The sequence below is a fragment of the Anser anser genome (assembly GCF_964211835.1).
Source record: "Anser anser genome assembly, contig: HAP1_SCAFFOLD_101, whole genome shotgun sequence".
Classification (NCBI taxonomy): Eukaryota; Metazoa; Chordata; class Aves; order Anseriformes; family Anatidae; genus Anser; species Anser anser.
The window spans coordinates 268,009-289,573 of NW_028154042.1; the positions used below are offsets into that span (position 1 = coordinate 268,009).

The 21,565-nt window shown below is 40.4% G+C and overlaps 1 protein-coding gene across 1 annotated transcript; it reads right to left on the reverse strand.

The window, feature by feature from the left end:
• Nucleotides 1–1,483: 1,483 nt before the first annotated feature.
• LOC310890914 (nuclear pore complex protein Nup153-like) lies at nucleotides 1,484–21,161 on the reverse strand (the record flags this gene model as incomplete). The annotated part of the gene is made up of 13 exons (XM_083853237.1): nucleotides 21,075–21,161; nucleotides 18,424–18,634; nucleotides 16,055–16,303; nucleotides 14,712–14,851; nucleotides 14,504–14,629; nucleotides 12,212–12,322; nucleotides 12,036–12,074; nucleotides 11,882–11,935; nucleotides 8,923–9,081; nucleotides 7,768–7,820; nucleotides 4,957–5,083; nucleotides 2,857–3,330; nucleotides 1,484–1,615 (listed from the first exon to the last, which is right to left on the reverse strand). Exons 2-13 carry the CDS (start codon nucleotides 18,617–18,619, stop codon nucleotides 1,484–1,486), a joined length of 1,860 nt encoding a protein of 619 aa, XP_083709363.1. The 5' UTR covers nucleotides 18,620–18,634; nucleotides 21,075–21,161.
• Nucleotides 21,162–21,565: the final 404 nt, after the last annotated feature.

The following is a 21,565-nucleotide window of genomic DNA, read 5'->3' on the forward strand; positions in this document are numbered from 1 at the left end:
AACAGGAAAGACAAGCTACTAATACAGAAAGACTAAAGGAAATGCATCTTAAACAGCAGCTCAAGTTGCTTGTAAATCTACATTGAACATAGTTGTTTTGTGGTTTGTTTGTTGGTTTTTTTTTAGTCAAAAATGAAGTCTTTGAACAATGTGAAAAACACACTTTATGAAACTGTTGAAAACAATTGCAATTGCTTAAAAACAAAATTCAGAAAAGGGTTTTTAACGTAAAACACTCCACTTCTGTTTGCAGTTTAAATTTTAATCCACAGGAGCCATTGTAAGCTAAGGCCCAAAGATTCGCAGCTTTCGCCATGTATTTGGAACTGAAGCTCTTTCCTATTCTTTCTTCACCTGGGCTGAAGGTGGGACAGGAGTGTTGAGCTTTACAAACATTTCCTTTTCAATTCCACAAATTGTATTTACTTAAAATGAAACACCGATTATCTGGCTAATTCTCTTAGTACCTCATTTACAATTACATCCTAACACGTAAAGGAGATGCAACCCATCTGCTTTTCATCTTGCAGTTTTACTTCCAGCAACAAACACCACTTAGAATAGAAGGGGGCAGATGCACCCTAACAAACGCAGCGCTTAATGTAATGCTCTCCTACATTCATATTTATAGCAGATACTCTATTAACCATAAGTCGTGTGTTGGTTTTTTTTTTAATAAAAAATGCTAGCGTATTTTTTGCAGCATCTTTTTAAAAGGAGTTCATTATCTCTCCAGGATTTTTTAGAACGTCTAAGACGCTTCCTTCCTTTAATACGTGGGCAGTGGTGAAGGGACCACCAGCAAAATCTTTGACCTCCTCTTTCTGTGTGTTGATGTTGGTTGAGGTGGTGGTGTCTTTTGAAACAAAAGAAAACAAAAACAGCTTTCACAATGTGACCTAGTTAGAGCAGATTATACTCACTTTTGTTAGAAACAAGAATTTCCAGCTTTCATGCTTCTCACATAAGAATCTTCACAAATTCTACTTACTTTGCAATGCTTTATGATTACAAGCAAAACAAAAAGCAACAAAACAAAAAAAAAATATAAAAGCAGATCTGTCACTGGAAAAATACTGCAGAAGTCCAACACTGCCTGGAATTGCTAGCATGCGCAGACAGGACAGATTGAAGATTTAATAAAGAAAAAAAGGAAAATCAGCACTTCAGATCTGAAGTGCTAAAGTTTCAGTTACCTAGGGTAAGAAAGGGCGTCACTGGAGTACCACTGGGTCCAGAAAGTTCTGCCGATTTTACAACGGGAACACTAAATGTAAACCCAATCTGCTATGAACAAGAGAGGTTTTTCAGATTCTCAAGCCACAGGAACTCCAATCGAATGCACACACAAAACCAAATCTGAAAGCTGCTCTTCACATTTGTAGCACGCATGCTGAATGACAAATTATAAGCCAGAAGCCTACATACTTTTCTCCATCAAGGCAGATTCTGCTTTAGTGTTCTGCAACAGCCTACTAAATGCCTAAGAAAAAAAGTCAAGCTCCTTTATTATTTTACTTACAGAAGACGTAGGTAGCACTTCTGCCTCAGTAGATTTCACAACTGGAGATGAAAACGCGAACTCAGGACTGCTAACAGTACTTGCTGGTTGTATCTGTATTTTCAAAAGAATTAAAGGTTTATATTTAAGAGCAACAACTACCTGAATTCACTACCCAACAGAAGTCCCGCAGTGACGTCGAAAAACCTGATGTTTGAGTTATTTTGCAGATAAAAGTAATAATAAAACACAGGGAAGTTTCCAAGTGGGTATAGGACAATATCTTCAAAACCAAATTCCAGAAACTGAGAGGAAAAGCTGGAGATGCTACTTAGGTCTAAATGCACGGAAAAGCAAGCCAGGAAGCTGAAGAACGGCAAACTCAGCCCAATGATACTCCAAGAACTTCAGCAAACACCTCAACATGTTAAAGCAGCTGTCTACTTCAAACCGTACAAAAAATATTTCAAGTACTCTGGAACAGATTAATGTTTATTTTATTGCAATAATATGCCAATTATTGCACCCTAGGCTCATTCTATGTGAGGCTTATATGACCACGTTACCTCTAATTTAATAACTTAAATAAAGTTGTGGTTTAACCATTGCAGGCAACTAAGCACCACACAGCCACTCGCTCACTCCCTCCAAGTGGAACAGGGAAAAGAACTGGAAATAAAGAAGTAAAGTTGTTAAATTTGAGGTAGCATTAATGACTCATCGCATGTAATGGCTACCTGGAAAGACAAATGCCATAACCCTGTACATACTCCCCACTCCTTCCCCTTCTTTCCCCCAGCATTTATTGCTGAGCACGACGCTAAATGGTGTGGAATATCCCTTCGGTCCTCTGGGCTCCGCTGTCCTGGCTGAGTGCCCTCCCAGCCTCTTGTGCATCCCCGACCTCCTCGCTGGCAGGGCAGCGTGAGAAACAGAAAAGGACTTGTCACTGTGTAGGCACTGCTCAGCAACAGCTAAAACACCAGTGCCTTACCAACACTGTTTTGCTCACAAATCTGCAACACAGCATCATCTACTACGAAGAAAATTAACTCTACCCCTGCCCAAACCACTATAAATAACTTGGCATAAAGTCCACACCCCCCTTCCCCCCCAGACTTCCACAGCATTTGAAGCAGTTATACAATCACGTTAAATGGGAGTTGGCAGGCTCTAAGACTGAGAGAAGCAGAATCAAAACATTTATGCCTTTTTCCCCAAACTGGCATACAACCCCAATTCATTCAGCTGCGTAGAAACTAATATTTGTTAGTTTCATGAGCACCACAGAAAAAGTCAACTCGCAATAAAGCAGTATACTCATTGTAAACATTATTTATAGCATAAAGATTTACCTTGCCCGCCGCCGTCGCTGCTGCATCTGCCATGCCTGCCGCCTCCGTTGAATTTGCCACGCTTGTCGTTGCCGCTGTTGACTTTGCCTTGTCCTTTGTCATCAGCAGATATGGCATGCCCGCCGCCATTATTGGATATGTCAAGCCTGAGGGCACTGTTGAACACGTTATGCCCGACGTCGCCGTTGTATATATCATGTCCTCCACCTCCTCCTCTGATAGATCTGTCAAGTCCTCCACCTCCGATGGATCTATCATGCCCTCCACCTCTGATGGATCTGTCATGCCCTCCACCTCTGATAGATTTGCCATGCCCGTCGCAGCTGCTGGAGTTGCCGTGCTCATTGCTGCTGTTGAAACAGCGCTCGGTGACGCTGAGACAGCGCTACTACCAACGAAACTAGAATTGAACTGAGGCAGCGATGCAGCACTGATGGGTAGGGGTATGTTCGGTAGCACTGGTTCCTCCACTTCCTAAAGTTGCAAATTTTAATTTTTCTTATACAAGACATACTACTTTCTCACCCCATCGCACCCAATTTATTAACAAAATTAAATAGAACAAAAATCCATACAAATTAAGAGAAAGCAAGTTTCCAGAAGAAATCCCGATCTCCCCACCTCTGTCTACCACGTCATTTTAATTTATGGCAGGCCTGCTTCCACATTATACTCTATTCAACAACTGTACAGCAAGAACACTGAAAGTTAACTCAAAACCTGTGCAGAACAGAGACGCACAGATCACATTTTTTTTCTTTCTTTTCTATACTTTAGTCATCAAAGCTCTGGAGAAGCATCATCCTTTCTAACTACCCTCGCATGGCTTCAATTAAGAGTACACTCTCAAGACAAGTGAGAAAGTGTTCCTCTTGCAAAATTAGGCAGGATAGCTGCCAAAGTTTCTAAAGTCATTACAGCAGGGAACGTGGAAAGAGGTAATGTTTAAAGAAGCAGGTAGGTTCAACAACCAAACTAAACACAAAAAGCACCAAAGAAAGTCAGACTAACAGCACTGAAGATTGTGTTCTGGTAAATACAGTCTATACCATGTATCAGGATGCAAATATAAAAATCAGAAGAGAGCCTCTTAACAACTTCAATTTTCATCCCTGCCACTTACTTTATTTGATTACTAAGATTGGATGAGTTATGTTTTAAATGGCATAGAAAATCTGACCAAAATTTGTACAGTACTATCATGATCTACTTAGAAATGACTAGGCAGGGGTGTAAGTTGGTGCTACTGATATTCAGTGCATCCTGTAGCTTACATCTGTTTCACAGTTTTGATTTGAAAAGTTTATGGAACTTTTGATATTTGGACCATTATTTTATTTGCGTTACAGGAATAAACAACAGTGTTTACGATTTCTTTATATTGCATCATCCGGAAGTCCCATTTAATGATTTGAAACTTAAATTAACTTAAATACTTAATATTAACTTAATATTAATTAAATACTTAATGTTAACATAAATACTTAAATTAACTTACAGGCAGCTTATATAACATCCAATAAAAGAAAAAATAATCTGAATATTCATGGTCATAGTTTTATGGAATAGATTTTTCCTATTAAAATGAGAAAAAAACTCTCTCACAATGAGTTGGGTGAGTATCAAAAACTGAGTCATCGTTAGCAGACATGCAGAATGCTCTCTTCTACTACTCTTTTTCACACTCTTGGCCTGTATCTTTCTGTACGACTTAAATATGAAACCAAAAATTAAGCTTTTTTTTTTCTTTTTATACTTGGCACTCGTTTCAAGTATCATTCCTGTAGAAAAACTATACAAACCTTCACCAAAACATTACTTCTCTTCTTAGGACTCATTCATTCAATTGCTAACGAGAAATGTTATAGTTTGAAGAATCTCCAAGGTAAGAGAATTAAAAATTTCAAAATTACATAAGCAAAGTTCAGGTATTCAAACACAGGAAATCAATTGGAGCCTGCTCTGAAACCCACAAGAAAACAAAAACAATGCAAAAATAAAGCGGTATTGTTATAATTTACTATGATGCAATAAAACTGACACACTTAGCTAGTTACTTCAGTAAGCTCAGTGACAGCAATTAATTTAAGAGTCACTTACCTGTTCTTGTACAGCTCTTGATAAATAGTGTATTCCTCTTTCCCTTCTCATTTTGCCACCTCCGCTACTCACTCCTGAAGACAGACCATTGGACGCAGCAGTACTGAATTTGTAGCTGGTCACATTGCTAGCACACGACAGTACAGAAGTTGGGGGAAACAAGAGAAAAAAAAATTACCAGCCAAATTTTTTTTTCAAGATATTAGAGCTGTTATTAGTCCTAGAATTGAAACCTGCTGATCAGAAAAAAACTAAAGCTGTCTCACAAGTTGCTAAACGCTGGTAAATACTTGATGTTCTAAATAGGAAAAACTTTATTAACAGCAGCAATGAAAAGGACATACATAAGTGCACCGTTCACACGGGAACAATGACTAAGCCAGAAGACCTGAAATAGAAGAGCTGATTTAGATTGTTATTTTCCAGTGCTTCCTTTAAATAGGACTGGTTCTCTGATTCTGCGATGCACGTGTATCTTTTGCAGGGATATAAAAGAACAGCTCACAAAAATACAGAAAGAGTGCACATATGCACACATACACATGGGAAACACTGCCAACAGCTCTGATAGAATAGGGACGCCTTAGACTTGTGTGGCAAGGTAATATGGCCTAAGCTTCAGAAGCAGCTCTGGCTTTCATGTGGCCATCAGCAGGAACAGCAGAGGTGTTTGGGTATGCCAACATTCCAGAAGTCTTTTCAGACATGAATACAGATCCCTTTTGTAAGGCATACAAAGGCGTTTTTCTGGTACTTAAAAAAGCCTAGCTCAAAACCAGAAAGATATCCTAATCCAAGAGCAAATGGGGAAAAAATAACCCAAACCAGAAGTGGAATAGGGAATAACTCTAACAAAAGTACTATGGCAAGAAAATGAAGTATGCCTGGAAAAACTGTGACCTCAAAGCTTATCTTGCAGCCAATCAGTCAGTCAGTACAAAAGTGCATTAGATCGCACTGGAAGACACCAGGTCAAACTCCCACAATACTGAGGAGGAGAACTGGTCTAAACTTGTCAAATACTTGACAACAGCCTGCTTAGCACTGTAACTGCATAGAGGAAGACAGATCCCTAAGGCAGATGCTCAGACTTTTCTCTAATCCAAACTGTCAATCCATTAGAATTCTGAAAAAAGTCTTACATCAAAATAGATCTTCATTCAGACAACTATCGCTTGCCCATAACAGCCCATATTCCTCTTTCTGTTAACACCTGTGAGCTTCAAGGGGGCAAAGACAGTTGTCAGCCTTCAAGCAAGTCTAATCTACAATTGGACTCAGGATATAAAATATATATATATATACACACACACGCATAAATATATAGCATTGGTGGGCCAGAGATTTACTGAGTATTCCAACTCAACTGTCCAAAGGGACTCTTGCCAGCAGATCAGTGTGGTGCTCCTGCTCCAGAACATGGCACCCAACAGAGACCAGCATCACAAAAAACACTACCACCACTACCTACTCTACAAACAAAAGGTAGGGCACTGCAATAAACTTTGTGAACGAAATCAAAAGCAGTGTGAGTTTTCTGTATCTCCTTCCTAAATGGAGAAGTAGAAAGGAGTTCTAACAAAGACAATTTAGAACAGTTTGAAAAAAACATAATTAAAACCCAGCACCTGATTGCACCTGTACCAGAACCTTAAAGCCAGTCGCTTCCACCCCTAAAAAGGTGGTTGTTGTGAAGTCCAACTTTTAGATGCCAAAACAAAGTGTTGAGTTCTTTCTGCAAGCCAAAGAATGCCCATGGTCACCTAAGAATTGCTTGGCAGATGAGCATAGAGTCAACAAAATTCCCTGCTACTGTTCTTTGAAAAGAGCGACTCCCTAAAAACCGAGTGCAAAGTCCCTTAACTCAAGCATTATTACCCAAAACACCATTTGCCCAGAAGGAAAAGCCATCAATATTATCTGGAGGATAACTCATTTGACCTAAACCAAGAAAGCAGTGTAACACAAAGCAGTCTCCTCAAGAAGAAATTCAATTAATTCTGCTGGATTTTTTTTATTTTAGAGATGAGTTAGCATTTGGACTCAAATGATTCTAAAGAACACATGGTCTTCATGTGAACTCAAAGCAGACAATTAACTTCATCATGAAAGGAGTATTAAAAAAAAGAATAATAAATCATAAATCTTCCTCCATGTTTTTGCTTAAAAAATAAAGAAAAAAACACATCAATAAACATCCTCCTGAACTGTAACTCACTTCCCCTACTTCACCTTCTAAAGAATGCTTCAGAAAGAATCATCCCATTAGGACAGAGCTTTCAAACTGCAAGCAATTAAATAGCTAAAACTAATAGCTTTTCCCCTAGGGAACATTAAGAGGGACAAATTATTTTGTTATAAGTAAACTGAGTTATAAACCATGAAATATCTGTCAAAGCAAAATTTGTAATGCTACAGATTTAGTTAAACTACAAAATGAGCCATATTTCCTGTAGAAGGAAAAAATAAGGCCTCCAATAGCAAAGATCCTTTCTGTGGATACAGCATTATAACGTGCCTCGTTTCCCATCTTCGTATCCTTCTCAGAAGATAAACTTGGGATAAAAAGTGGTGTATCAGTACTTTTATTCTTGCTCGTCTTCCTTCCTTTCACAAAAACAACAATTTTCTCAAAGTTCTATTGATCTTCAAACACAATCCAGACTTTGCAGCTGCCTCAAAATACAAAATTTTCATTGGATTTCCCATTCCTTTTACTGAGAACTGTCACCACCTTTCAGGTGCAGACCGTACTGAAAAAGGAGATTTCTTTCTTTCTTCAAGTAAGTTTTAAATTAATAGATGTCATACCTTTCAGATGGTTCTGCTCGCTGTTCTGCAGGCAAAGTCTTCTCTCTCATCCCCTGCAAGTTAAGTTTAGTTCAAGACTTAGCTGAATATGTACAGAATACACAAAGTACCAACAACCACTTCATGTGTTTTTTTGTGGTTTTTATTTTATTTATTTATTTTTAATTTTATAGCCCTGAATACACCTCACCTACTTAACGTTGTTCCCTAATTCAGCATTGTGGGTACAGTTCAGTTAAATTTTGGGGCTAAAGTAAGCATCACTGCTTCACTCAGCATTGAGGACAAACTGATAGAACACTAAATCAAATTTGTCAAATCCTCTAACAAAGAAAGTAATTATTTTAAACAAAATGACAAAAATTGTGTGTGTGGGGGGGAGAGTTTTCATCAAAACTTGTGTTTGCCAACCCCGTAAAAGGGACATACTTTTCTGTTTTCTATCATTTATCAACAAACAAGAAAAAAAAAACCTCTACCCCCCTAAAAACTAAGCAGTTGCTGCTACATTCATTTTAGAACTTTACCAAATGGAGATTGTGCTGGCTAAACAATACAGAGATTGAAAGAGTTAAAAGCAATAAGCAACCAGTATTACTGTCCACTTTGATTTCCAGCCTAAGAAGCCCATACACTTAACAAGTGGTCATTTGTACACTCAGACTGATACTGGAAACACAGATGTTTTCGCAGAAAGAGATGCCCATTTAATTTTATGGAAAATTTATCAGACTCCATCTACTCCAAAGCAATCAAAACCGATAACTCAGCACATTGTCAGAACTCTCACTTGGAGCACATAGCTCACCTGGAATAGTTTACACAGAACACGAGCATGTTTCATCAGTGACAGCTTTGTGTACATGAGAATATAAAAGGAAAACATTTCTGTCTTTTAATATTCTTTCACTGAGAACAGGATGACTCAATAGCACATCATGACATCGTGAAAACAACCACAAGACACTGAGTGTTCCAAAAACAGAATTAAATCCATAAAAGCTCAATCTATTTCACAATGGTTCCCACTGCCTTAAAGCTCGCCTCAAACATACTATCAGTACTTTTTGCAAAGATAGGATAACAATTGGTTTGAGAAACATTCCAAGACTGGAAAAAAAAAACAGGCACATAAGGACTCAAAAATGTACTCACTTGGAACTTTGTGTCTCCTCTCTGGCAAATTTTGCTGGACTGAGTAGTTGAAGTCGGTGATGGTTCAGAATACCGCGTATAACGCATCGGCTGACGGTTTACCGTTGGTGTCACAAGTCTCTTAACAGGTGGAGGCTGGAATGCATTCTGGGATTCCAGCTTTGAAAGGGAAACAGCAATCAATTTATCCTTATGTCCACCCAAATTAATTCCAATATTTATTGATGAAAACAAATTACAGAACTATAAACCTCCCCCCATCGGTCTTGGCACTCAGTGAATACAATTTGAAAATTCTGAAGACCGTTCAACTTGTAGAGGGAAATCACCAGAAAACCAGTAACGAAATCCATAAAGCTATATATAAGTAGCCAAAGTCTGACTGAATTCCGTTTCAAAATTTGGCAGTTAGCTTCATAGACAAAATAATTCATGCTACCATAATTAAAATAATCCATGTTCCTAGAATATGCTCCTATCTTTTCCTCTGCCCACACTGTGATTTTTTTTTTTTAGTAGCTTAATTCATTAATTTAACATTTGAAGTGTTAAGCAACTAATTATACAGGCTTCTGGGCTTCACATCCCCTACATTTTCCCCCTTCAAAGTTACACAAACAATAGAACACACTCAAAAAAAACAACTTGTCAATCTTACAATAATCTCATTCATTAAAATATGATCCAATGCTTTACATGTGCATTAGATGCACTTCAAGTAGTGGGTTTGACTTCCCTTTTCAAAGCATTTTCACAGACCAGAGTTAATTTTTAACACAGACCACTGCGTGTTCTGCAAAACTGACTTAACTGAACTGTCAGACAGAAAACAAACCCTAAAGGCTACAAGATTTACCGATGGCTCCGCCTGCGGTCTTAAGGATCAGAAAATACAGTCTTAGGAAGCATGCTATTGTTCAAATCAATACCAACAGGAAATCGTTTACACCGCAGCTTTAATTTCACAGTATCTCCCAGCTCTTAGTAATAGGATTCACACTCTCTCTAAAGTATACAAAAATACATCTTTCTAAAAAATATTACATTCAGTTTGAAACCTTGAATAAGACATGTTTTATGTAAGTTCACAAATCTACTTCGAGTGAACGACGGTTCATTGCTGGTTTTAAAGGTAAAAAAGAAAAATATTAATTCCCCCAGTTAGGCATTCAATACACCAAGAGCTATTCTGCCTGGTACAGTTCCTTGAAATAAGAAAAATACCACATCACTGCTACCCACTGCAGAAGTTTAGCCCGAGTGCACAAGTGTTCCGTCAACCGCATGTTCACTTTAGCAGGAAAACACACGATCGTCTCCTCAGCAAATAATTGCTTCTCATCACGGGCTACCCTTCTCCCGCCACCATTATGAATTCTAGTATTATGAATAGACAATCTATCTCCTTTCACCCACTGACAGCTGCGTGCAACATTCATTTAGTGGCTGACAATTTCAGGCTCTCTGTTGCAAATCTGGCAGATCTTTCTTAATGCCTTATCACAGGTGTATTGCTATAATATAACTGAGAATTCACACCAGATTTGGTTTTAGTTATTTGGATAATATTTATGATATACTTCACTTCTCCATGCCCTTGTAATTTGGCAGATGGTGAAAAGATGGTCCAGGAAATCTGAGATGTTTGTAAACTCTGAAGTGATTGTAAACTTAATTATACATCCATCCAGTCAAGGAATTAGCACAGAAACTTCTTGAGACACTGTCCCTTTTCTCATTAGAACAGAAGATGAAAAGTTTGCACATCTTGTTATTTCCTTCAGTCACCTGATCTTCAAGTGGTCATTTAAGGGTTTTGCAATTTAATAAGCCCAAGAATACCCCTAACTAAAGTCATCAAAAAAAGATGACTAGTTTTCATTTTTTAAAGAAAATGAAAGGAAATCATGCTTTACCACAGCATTATCACCAGTTCTGTGCTACCTCCAAATAGGAATTTAGGAGCGTTAAGATTTATAGCGTCAGAAAAGAAAAAGAAAAAAAAAAACCTCTACCCCCCTAAAAACTAAGCAGTTGCTGCTACATTCATTTTAGAACTTTACCAAATGGAGATTGTGCTGGCTAAACAATACAGAGATTGAAAGAGTTAAAAGCAATAAGCAACCAGTATTACTGTCCACTTTGATTTCCAGCCTAAGAAGCCCATACACTTAACAAGTGGTCATTTGTACACTCAGACTGATACTGGAAACACAGATGTTTTCGCAGAAAGAGATGCCCATTTAATTTTATGGAAAATTTATCAGACTCCAACGATGGTTCATCGCTGGTTTTAAAGGTAAAAATGAAAAATATTAATTCCCCCAGTTAGGCATTTAATACACCAAGAGCTATTGTGCCTGGTACAGTTTTGCAATTTAATGATACCCCTAACTAAAGTCATCAAAAAAAGATGACTAGTTTTCATTTTTTAAACAAAATGAAAGGAAATCATGCTTTACCACAGCATTCTCACCAGTTCTGTGCTACCTCCAAATAGGAATTTAGGAGCGTAAGATTTATAGCGTCGGAAATTAACAATTTTCCTCCTCTTTACTTTGAATGGTGATAAAAAGCAGAAAAATTAGTTTTCTGTGCCCGAATGAACACGGAAGTCTGTACAAAGTCTATATGACCACTCAAGCAGTATTTTTCTATTTGTGATCATTTCTTCAAGAGAAAACTTGCCTCAAGAGGAATTTTAATATGCAGCTTCACCCCAAGTTGGGGGACAAGATAAAACGACTTGGTGTGTTCTAGAGCTGTTGCTCTCAACTTACAAAGATAACATAATTCTTAACCTGAGTAATCTTCACAGCCCATCATCTATTGTGGATACATGCCAATATTAACTTGATTTGATGTCTATGTTGTCACTGAGGTTTGAGAAAATTTTTCTAATAGTGATAAAGCATTGAAAAAGTTATCTACCTCAGCTTAAGACATTATTGGTTCTTACCTTTCTTCGTTTGGACTGGAAGTCAGTAATATCCGGTTTATCTATGTCCGGAGGCTGAGGGAAAAAACAAAGCATAAATATTAGAGGGCAATTTTTTTCTCCTGAGAGAGAGGGTTCCCTGCAACAAAAATGTGGGGGTTCATGGTCAACTTACACAACACAGCGGCAAAAGAGATGTCATTCTTTTAGCATCCTGTTGAAAAAACAGCGCAATAAATTAAACCGGCCACAACGTAAGGAAGAATAGTTTTATCTTTATCCTTTGATGGCACATTTACTAAGTTTTATAAACACATGAAGCAAAAACAGATTAAAAGAAGTGCTATTTACCAACAAAGGGCTTGACAGCTTCTCCACTGCCTCCAAGATGCACCACGCTGAGGTACTCAAGGTAGCGTGGGACCGCACAGTTTCTTCTCTAGCTTTCGCTCTCTTTTGTGCCTGAAAAATTAGCATTTTAAGTGTTACAATGGTCAATTCTCAGCTAAGGAGGCATGTTTTTTACGTCCCAAGGCTACACTGATGATACAATCAATATATTCTGATGACAGAGAAACATGCAGTCACTGGGAGTTCAAGCCATAAAGAAGAGAATACGTTCGGAGTTTAATGAAGTTTACCTTGGGCCTCAGTGCATCTTGCACGTGCTTGTTGCACGAGCAATAAAAGAACTCCGTACTTGTAAAAGGTCAAGACGGATGATGCTAGGACTGCTAAGGCCTCCGAAGCAGTAATCAGGGAAACAGAACTCAAGAAAAGGCTTGTGGTACAGAAAGCATTTTCAGTAACAACACAGACCTCAGAGTTTCACGATGGTCTAAGTGTACCATCTTAAAATCAGTGTATACAATCATAACCAGGAACTAGTTTTACTTCTCTCTTGCTTCCTCCCTTCCCCCAAGATTAAAGTTGGCTGCAAATCTTTGTCTTAAAAGATAAAGATCTGATTTAAACTGTAACAGATCTAAACATTACACTGAAAAAGTAAACTGTTTATTTGCACCACCCAACTTCAAATATCAGTCAAAAACTTCCTTTGGTGTGACTTTTTTTCTTCCCAGGTTAAACCCCTCAAATAACCACACTGTGCTTATCACACGATGTGAAGACAGGAAGCAGACCACGCAGCGTGTAAAAACACAAGTGAGACTCACAGAACCACAGAATGGTTAAGGTTGGAAGTGACCTCTAGAGATCGCCTGGTCTACCCCCCCGCTCAAGCAGGGCCACCCCGAGCAGGCTGCCCAGGACCATGTCAAGTCAGCTCTTGAAGACCTCCAAAGAGGGAGACTCCACAGCCTCTCCGGGCAACCTGTGCCAGGGCTCCATCACCCGCACAGTGCAAAAGCATTTCCTGATGCTCAGACAGAGCCTCACGTTTCAGTTTGTGCCTGTTGCCTCTTGACCTGGCACTGGGCACCGCTGAAAACACAATGGCTCTCTATGCTCTTTGCACCATCCATTCAGGTATTTATATACACCAATAAGATCCCCCCAAACCTCCTCTCCTCCATGCTAAACAGGCCCAGCAGTCCCTGCCTCTCCTCAGAGGAGAGGTGCTCCCAGTCCCTTGATCTTCTTGGTGGCCCTTCGCTGGACTCTCTAGTACCTTGCTGTCATTCACAGCAAGCAGCAAGAAGCAAGCTACTCTCTCCTTTAAAAGCCTAGTATTTTGGTTCCTCTTTTTACCATAATGCAGTAATATTGTAAAAAACAAAAATAGCCGACCAAAGAGGGTTCCCAGCTTTGCACCACAAGGTTTCAAGGTTTCCCGTAAGTGAGGTACTTGTACTGCCCTTTTTCCGTTGCACAAATGGACTGTCAGAACAGAGCCAGCAAACCCGCGTTTTCATTTTCTTCAAATTCCTTTTGATTTATCGATAAAAGTCACTTTCATTTAAATACATTCCTACCAAACCTGATTTGACTTTCCTTTTCGATTCAGCTCTAGCTAATCAGAGTTGTCAGCAGTTTTTATTTGCTATTTCCAAGAACTCTTGGGGGCAAATAACTCTCTCCAAGAACTATATGAATCGTTCAAAACAGAAAGCATGTTACTGCTTATCTTGGGACTGCATTTAGTCCTGCATGCCTCTGTGTACCAGAAGAACAAAGGATCAGCAACGTTGATTTTAGATATTTTCAAAGACTGCAGGTTTATACAACATATCCATAGCATGAATGTAGGCATGCTTGGAAAAGAAGATCCACAGATAAATATTAGCCAGGTTTGACTACTGTAGCTTTTGCTACCATAAACACAAGTTTTCAAAGTTATGCTGTCATTGGCTTTTTTGCATCAAGTTATTTTAACGTAATGTAGTCAGAGGCAGACAATGGCACTTGAATGGAATTTTTTGAAAGACCTAACAACAGAGGAAACCCCAACTACCAACAACTAGCCCAAACTGTCATTCTTGTTCTTTCTGACAAGTATTACCTGTGGTAAAAACTGTCATTAAAGAATTTAAACAGAAATCAATCTCAGACGTCTATTTTTGTAGACCAAGAGGGCAGAAGAGCAACTGTTACCACATATTCAGCTCCCTGCTCAAAGCTCCTTTGGCAGTGCTGCTTTTTTTATTTCCATCACTATTTCCCACTACACTACTTTTCTCATACCTGATAAGGTTCCGTCTTTGGCTGCCTTGATCTTACAGCTGCACCACCGGCATAGGCCGTCTTTCCGGGGTAAAATGGAGAAAACCCAAGCTGGTTTTGCTTAAAAACAGACGTGCTTCCACGTACCTACGGAAACACAGTATGAGAAGTGGATAGAAAAACAGGTACACATTCAAACTGATTAAAAGAAATACTGTGCAGTACTTACAGGACACAGTCCTCCAAAAACAAATAAACTGAATGCAGGTTTCTTAGAGCTAGCTGCAGAATGCTGCGAGAGGGAATGAGTTCTTTCAGCTTCTGTGGGCCAGAGCAGTGACGATGAAGTATTTTTTAAAACTGCAACATCTGCCAAAATGACGTATGCTAGATGTAAATGCCTCTCGTACGTACAGAACTTTAACAATAAAGATCACACTAATTCAAGTTCTTCATTACAGAAAAATAAGCATGACTTCAGCTTCTTTAAATAGATCAACTTCACGTACAGACTGAAAACCAAGTATCACCTACAAACTTGAAAACTGTTCACAGAGCTGCAAGTAGTTTTCAGCAATCTTACCAAGTTAATACTGTGCTTCCAATGCAGATATTTTTTTCCTTCAGGCTAAGATAAAAGAGGACCGCATAAACATCAGTGCATTTGTACGGACAAAGCTTTTTTCTGTGTTGGTAAAAGGCTGGAGGCCAGCACAGATCATAATCGCATAGGTTTTAAACCTGGAAGATTCCCCAAAGGCTGCTCTAAGAGTTAACGATCTTCTGCCCATGTATGTTTTACGAAGACACACCAGAAAGTTCTAGTGCACTCAGGTTATATTGCTAAAGCCCAGCAACTCTACTCTCAGCTGTACAAAAGTTCTCTGCAAAACCTGCTGAGCACACGTCAGTCCCTGTCTATATGGGGGACTAGAAAAAGCTGCAAACCTGCTGTTCGCCCTTTCAGCGAGAAGACCTACGTACCAACCTACATCGACACGATGCTTATTTTTTATTTTAAAATGGTGTGCTTTCCTCAATGAATTTGGCAAAAGACATGAAAGTATTGACAGCTGAAGCCTTCTACCAAGAAAGGTCAAAAAACAGCCTATAGCTTATGACAGAGTAGTTTCTTTATCTTCTCTTGCTGAAACACAGGAAAACATCTCGTGTTCCTATTTGTCACCTGCACTTATTCACATTTAACCAGCTGTCTGTTAGATATTCTGAGTCACTCTTCCTTCTAGACAATCAGCCTAGTTGTCAAGCTACGGCAAGTCAGCCTGATTTCCTACCGTCCCAGTTCAAAATTTACATATAACCTAGCTGAACGTGTATATTTCAGCATTGACTCTTTCTAACATCAGGGTATCATAAACGTATTCCAAAGCACGCTTCTATTAAAAAGGTGATAGGATTATATACTTCTAAAACACTAAAAATTCAATTTAATTCTCGCATCCAAAGTTGACATTCACCTATTTTATTTACTAAGGTGATGTGGAATATTAAAGAACGCAAGGTACTTCACATTAAAAAAAAAGTCAATTAAACAGAGAACACAAAAATCACCTTCATCAGATGCTCTAGAGGAGGAATCACTGGTTGTTGAGATGTTATCATCGTCTTGTTGAGAGGTAGAATCTTCTATTTCTTTTATGAAGGACAGCCTAGGACTGCCAATGCCAAATACAGAAGATGTCGAGGGCTGACAAGGTGGGACAGGAGAATCCAGCATGGTATAATTCAGACGGCCCCGATGAAGAGAGGGCCTTGTTAACACAACTGGGAAGTTCAGTGCTGATCTACTTGTGGATGGTTCTAGACAAGAACAGGGAGATAATTAGCTTTGCTATAGACAAGCTCACAGAAGCCAAAACCTGTTTCCTATCGACAGCCATGCTATTGCCAAGTTCTAAGCGCAAAAAGAGAGAAGCCAAATTTAACTTCTTCCTCACCCAGATACGGTTGCATCTAACTGTCTGGCTACAACAACAACACTGCTTGCGATACACAGTATTAATGTTGCATCCAGAAGTAGTTAACTATGAGGTTTTACAACACCACATTCTGACCCCGTGCTCAAATGCTCTAACGCTGACTTGGCCATTCACTAAATCAAACATATATACTCCTTCTCCCATGTACAGCTTGCAATAAGCTTTACAAAATTTGAGATTACACGGTAAATTACAGATAACACTGCAGCTTCCATAATATTGGAACAAAGGTTACATTAATCTGAATACACAACATGAAAATGAACGTTTGCAGTACTTTTTTCCCAAGTTCTTCCATATCAGCTCACGTTAGAGGCAAAACATCATCTCCTACCCATTAACTATTGGGATTTTGACCCAAGGGACAAGGATGTTGACCCAAGTAACCAGATGAGCATTTTTCCCTCTTGAAGCAAAGGGTCTGCAAACAATGCCAGTGGCCTGGAATAGGTGGCCTTGAAGTCTATCTTGCTAAATGAATGGAACTATTCATGGGTATTTTGCCTGATGAAAGCCTACTGTCTCTCCCAGGAATCTGGGCAATTCAAATGACTTTGAGCCACTATCCTCTTGATACTTGAACTGAAGCTTAAACTAGTTAGTTCAATCTTCATAACCACTGCAGTACCACTAATTAGCTCTCCAAACCATGAGCAGATTTTTAGGACAGCACCATTTGAGATACAGAAAGTTCTTCAGGCGGAAGGCCACCCAATATAGGCTCCAGCACACTGATACCTCAGAACTGAAGAAACACATTGGTTTCAAAATGTAGTAATAATTAAAAACAAAAATCTTATTCTTAAGCATAGTAAGCAACACCCACGGACAGCAACATAAGCTGCAAAAGGTTCCAGGGTGTCCACCTGCTCCTGATCTCCTGGAGTTAGCAAGCTTGCAGTGCAGCTGTTCTTACTGAAAGCTCCTTTCACGCAGTTACATAGGAAAGCCAACATGTGTTCCTCAGTCACGAAGACCTTCTCTATTCTTTTCTCCAAACTCATTCCCAAGCTACAGCTACACAGAAAGCCATCAATCTCCTTGTTTACAATTAGATGAGATTGGAGGCAAAGATATTTCCTCCTTATTTTTTGATTCTGCCAACAACAGAAGCAACTGACTTTCCACATTATCTATGGTTACCTACGCACGCTCAGACAAAACTTCTTTACTTATTAAAAGCTGACTTCCCCAAAACAGCTAATTTAAGAGAAACTCAAATAAGAATAGATGCAAATTTATACAACAGGACTACAGGAACAGTGAGAGGCACTGGATATAAGACAAATTAATCTTTCATGAGGTAAAGGAGTTGCAAACCTTGTTGCCAACGGTCCAAATACCTTTTCAAAGACACCCCCTCCCCCCGCGTAGACCTTAAAGTTATTGAATATTTTAAGGATAATAATCTCATAAACCACATCCGTGCACAAGTTCCCCAGTTCACCATCAAGTTAACGAGGAACTTTACTAAATTGATCAAAGCCCAAAACAAAAAAAAAAACAAAACAAACAAAGTCGGGACACGAGACGGAATTTTCCTCTGCCATTCTAGCATCTAGTCTTTTGTTTCGAAGACTGCAAAACAAATTAATTTTTTTAATTGCCTTAGGCAATTAGACAGATTTTCATTCCATATCTTTTAAAAGATGGAAAATGCAACCCAGCACACTTGCAAATGACTTATTTTCAGCATTTAGCACCTGGCTAATAGAGTACCTAAAGTTAACTGATGCCTTCCAAGAGCATAAGATGTATGCTTCGTAACTGTGTATACAGTTTAAAGCTAAGACGGTTTCACAAACAGTTGTTTTGACTTTTTTTGGGTTTTTTTCATTCTGTCAAAACCCTCATTCCAATTTCCTTTTGAAATTCAGATTCAAAACTAGAAATCTGTGAATAAATACAGATGGCCAGAATTCCAAATGATTTTTCACATACCTCGTCTACTAATTCCTGCTGGTTCAGGCGTGAATCTCTCATCGATTATGGTATCTTCATCTGAATAATCGTGGTGATAGTTTACCGGAGTCTCCTCCTGGTTTGCAGATTCATTTCTGTCTACACACTCCTCCTCACGCTTATTGAAATACTTCTGCAGCCAGGCCGGTACAATATTTTTCACCGTTTCTGTCATTCTGCTAATTATTCCCTGCTTGAAAGAAAAAACACTTGTTTAATTACAGAAACGCAGTCAACAGCATATGCTGCGATACCACCTTCCACGGACCTTGAAGACAGATATTATACAGCAAATATTCAGAAGACGACGACGAGGTTGATCCCTGGCATAGGATCGCTACACTTCTGGTAAACCTAAAATTCACCTAAGATTGATTTACAACTACCTATCACTTTCTGCACTTCCAAGTGACCTTGGCAAGGTTCAAAGTTTTGAAACCTCTGCCAAAATTCACCAGCAGGTCGTCAATCTGCAAGGCTATCAGGAAACTCTACGCCTGAACAGCTCCTGACCTACAGACTTGTTCCAGGACTCTTCCTCTTCGCACCCTCCCGTGAAAACCAACTAAACCAGAAGTTCAGCAATTATCTACTGCGACAGTCAGGACCATACTACCCATTAAAATCAGTGAATCTAAATATTTTCAATTTTAGTAATGCTGAATTGCAGTGACTATACGCACAAAAAACAGTTCTGCTCTCAACAGTCAGGCTAACCCAGAAGATGTCCTGGAAGAAACACAGCTATAGCTATAGCACCAGCACCTCCTCTTGCAAGAGCCTTCTAAAGCTGTTGCTGTATTTTGTAGAAGACTGACTCTGCGGCATACATCGGGTATGATCGGAGAATTCCCACCTGACCGAAAGCCCCAGGAACTACGGTTAAATAAAAGATAAATTAATATAAATGAATATAATTAATAATAAAAATTAATAATAAAAATTAATATCCAGAAAGCTGACAATCATGAGCTAGGCATCCTGCTAATCATCCCTCCTGCAGGCAGGGGGAAAAAAAAAAGGTAAATTAGATCCAGGACTAGTTCCCAGGAACTTTGAAGCTGCTAACTATACTGTCTACAGTGCCCAGGCACCTTCAGAGCTTAATGGTAAGAGACAGAGGGTTTGGTGGGCTGTAATTACGATCACAAGCACACAAAACACATCTATTTAAGTATTTCTAAGAATCGACTTATCGACTAAAGTTGTAGGGGGAAGGATGAGAAAAACAGCGGGGTAGGGATCAGAACCAGAGGTATAACCTCACAAAATCGCATCGGTCGCTTTCGTGCCTCCCCAACTGCATCACTGAGAGACAATTAACATTAAGCCACAGAACCTTCTGCAGAGTGGACATGATATTGAAGATAAACTGAAATTAATTGACAAATGCTCTAAGCAAGCTATCTGCTCAAAGCTCGTCCTTTTACGTTATGAACATTTGCACGATTCGTCTGGTTACAAAGCTAACTGCTATAATAAATGCACACATGTAACACCTATCAGTTTGTCTATTTATCAAATCATTAAAACTCTTCCCCGATAAGTTACTGTTAATTTGATCTGCGCTGGATGTGCAGCAGCCATTCTCTGTGCAGAATCCCCCAGATATCCCCACGCACGTGTTTGCTCTGGCACACTCTTTAAATAAACCTACTGGAAAACACGCAGAGATAACAGACAATGGAAAAGTTAGAAAACCATCTCCACTGATTATTTTTAATCCACGTGTAAGGTTTATCAGTTAGCTACACAGTGTCGGCACACGCAAGCTATGGCACTTTCAACATTAATGCACTGTTCAAGCCAGAGGTTTCAACGGTTGCTCTGTAAGCGTGGGGAATGTTTGCATTGCCCTTCCAGGCCAGCTTTAGATGGACAAGATTGATTGTCAATATGTGGTATAAGGGACTTGGCATTTCTGCAAGTGATAAAAACCTAATTGAGCAGCTATCCATGCGTAGCGCTCCCTTGGTTTTGCATATGATAATCAATCCCCTCAGCTACGTTGCTCATTTAATAGCGGAGAGGTTTTGGCTGAACAAACATGTGCAGAGGGCATCTCCAGAGCATCTCTCTGGGCGTCCTGACATTTCTTAGCAAAGAGCTGCTGGGAGGGATCTCGGCGCGTCCCCCCTCCAGCACGGGGATTTTCACACCCCGAATTGACAGACCGCTTTCACCGTCAACCTGCTGTACCCTACAGCACAAACGAGAAGCAAAGCCTGGCAGGTAACGTTCAGAGAATTGATGATGGGCTGAGGAGGGGTGCAGGGAGCGGGGAAAGCCCTGGGGGTGGCACTGGGGGTCCTGAGGGCAGCGGGCTGGGGGTGAAGGGGAGGGGGAGGAGGGGGGTAATGGGCTGGGTAGAGGGGTAAGGGGGTAAGTAAGGGGCTGAGGGGGTAACTGAGGGGGTTAGGAAGGGGCTGAGGGGGTAACTAAGGGGGTAACTAAGCCGTTGAGGGGGTAACTAAGGGGGTAACTAAGCGGTCGAGGGGGTAACTAAGGGGGTAAGGAGGTGGGTAGGGGGTAACTAAGGGGATAAAGGGGCGGGTAAGGTAAGGGGGTAAGTAAGGGGGTAACTGGTGGGCTGAGGGGGAAGGGCCCGCTGTGGGGGGGCCGCTCCTCACCCGCTTGCTCCTGGCACAGGGGGGCTTCGCGGCGCCCAAACGGTGGCGCCGCCTCTTCACCTTGCCGCCGGCCGCTCCTCCTCCTCCTCCTCCTCCTCCTCCTCCTCCTCCTCCTCCTCCTCCTCCTCCTCCTCCTCCTGCTCCTCCTCCTCCTGATCGGGCTCCTGGGCTGCCGCCCGGCGCCCCGCCGCCACCGGCCCTGCCACCGCCGGCCATGCCGCTGCCGGTCGCGCCGCTACCGGTCGCGCCGCCCGAGGCCATACCGCCCCCCCCCCGCGTTCGGTGCCGTCACGGGGCCCCCCCGCCCCCCGCCGCCACGCGCCGCGGGGCCTGCCCTGCCCCTCGTGGGAATAAAAATGTTGTTTTTGCAGAGTTACGTTGTTTAAAGGTAAGGAATGGGGTATCGAGGTGTGCTTGCAGCGATAAGAACGCTTAGCAGGCGACCTTGTAAAATGCAGACAACCAGACTCCGTAGAACAATTCGGGGAAAA